This window comes from Volvox carteri (assembly GCF_000143455.1).
Source record: "Volvox carteri f. nagariensis unplaced genomic scaffold VOLCAscaffold_45, whole genome shotgun sequence".
NCBI classification, from domain to species: domain Eukaryota; kingdom Viridiplantae; phylum Chlorophyta; class Chlorophyceae; order Chlamydomonadales; family Volvocaceae; genus Volvox; species Volvox carteri.
The window spans coordinates 567,613-569,215 of record NW_003307588.1 but is presented as its reverse complement, the minus strand read 5'-3'; the positions used below and the strand labels follow the sequence as shown (position 1 = coordinate 569,215).

At 52.0% G+C, this 1,603-nt stretch overlaps 1 protein-coding gene across 1 annotated transcript in view; it reads left to right on the top strand.

Annotated features, from left to right (window-relative positions):
• Positions 1-484, top strand: part of VOLCADRAFT_95613 (uncharacterized protein) — a gene marked incomplete at both ends in the record, with an annotated part of 7,420 nt that extends 6,936 nt beyond the window's left edge. The window contains 2 exons of the mRNA XM_002954743.1: positions 92-198; positions 356-484. Coding sequence (XP_002954789.1) covers positions 92-198; positions 356-484 — 236 coding nt within the window. The remainder of the gene's footprint in view (positions 1-91; positions 199-355) is intronic.
• Between the last annotated feature and the right edge of the window lie 1,119 nt (positions 485-1,603).

Below are 1,603 nucleotides of genomic sequence, written 5' to 3'. Positions count from 1 at the left end.
GGAGGAGGGGGAGGGGGAGGGGGAGGGGAGTTACTGGTGATTGGCGGTGGGGGCGATTCGGGGGATGGTGGTCCCGGCGGCTGCGGGGCAGTAGCGGGGATGCTGGCGGTGCAGCTACCGCCGCTACGGGAGTACGGCTGTACGGCGGAGGACTCAGCACGGTTGCAGCGATGGCTTCGCTACGAGAAAAACATCGAGGTGGGTGTACGGCAGTTAAGTGAAGCGGAAAACACGCACACCTCTCGCATTCCCCTCTTCTCGCTGCTTCGATCATCGAAATACACCTTAGACTTAGGTTTAGAGGGCAGACCTTAGCCCAACCCCTTCATCACCCCATCGTAACCTCTGGGTACAGCACCCGAGGTGCAACCAGAGAAACCGGCGGAACGAGAAAAAGAGCGGTGTCGTACTTGGCATGGTGTCGTACTCGCGTGGTGTCGTACGCGCGGGCCAACATGCATCTGCTCCATCTGCACAGCCGTGACCGCAACCCCCCTTCGCCGGGGGGATATCGGGGTCTTATAGTTATTTTAATCTATTTAATTAAAAAACATAAAGAAAACTGTCCAGCGCTGCCACAGTCCTCTTGCCGCTTTTTCGCTACAGGCATTAACTGCTCATGTTGCTGCTACTGCTACTGCTACTGTCTACGCTCCTGCGTATGCTCCGTTGCAATTATATGGCGAGACATGATACATTTGACGATGCGGCCTTCCTGCGCGAACCTCAGGCTCATGAAATGCAACATGAGCCATGTTGTGTTCAGGGTTGGTCCGTTTGCCACCACGTCGCGTGGTCTCTGTCGACTGTACGACTGAAGCTGTGTTGCGTACCGCTGACGTGGTACGACTGCAGTACAGTACGAGTTTTACGACTGGTATGACTCGCACGCAGGTGCCTGTGGTGGCGGCGCTCGGAAGCCTGTGGGTACGAATCTCCGCGCACATCTATAACGAGCTCCAGGACTACATCAAATTGGGAGATGCTATTTCAGCTCTCTGCGCCGATAGCTAGCTCGTCCGATGATAAGGGTCGCTAGTTAGTTTTTTTTACAGAATTCCGCCAAACACAGGCTAGGTTGGGTTTTCTGTGGGTGATCGCGACAGGGAGGTAGTTGGGTTGCCTCACTGTGGAGAACACGTGGCAGATCATGGAAGTATGGCGGTTGGCCGTTATCCGTTAAGTCCCGATATGGATGCTGAACAGAAGGCAGAAGGGGTTTGGGAAGAGACTTCCGGGGAAAACCAAAGGGTTGTCCCTAAAGGGAATGACAAGCGGGAACGGTGAAGAAGAGGCAGTCCAGGTTTGTTTTTTCGCTGTTTGGTGATCAGCTGCAGGCGGCACATGCGTAATTGTGAAGCGCACGTGGGGGGAAATGATGAGCGACGACTCGAGGAAGTTCAGTCTGCTTGAGCTGCACTGACGGCATAAGGACGTCTCTGGCGCATTATTAGCATGAAGATTATGTTCTTGTTATTACTGCGCGTGTAACCTTTCTGAATTAACTCCGTCAGGTACTAAAAATGGGCTGAAGACGAGAGACGCATATATATATATATATATATATATATATATATATATATATATATGTATATATATATAT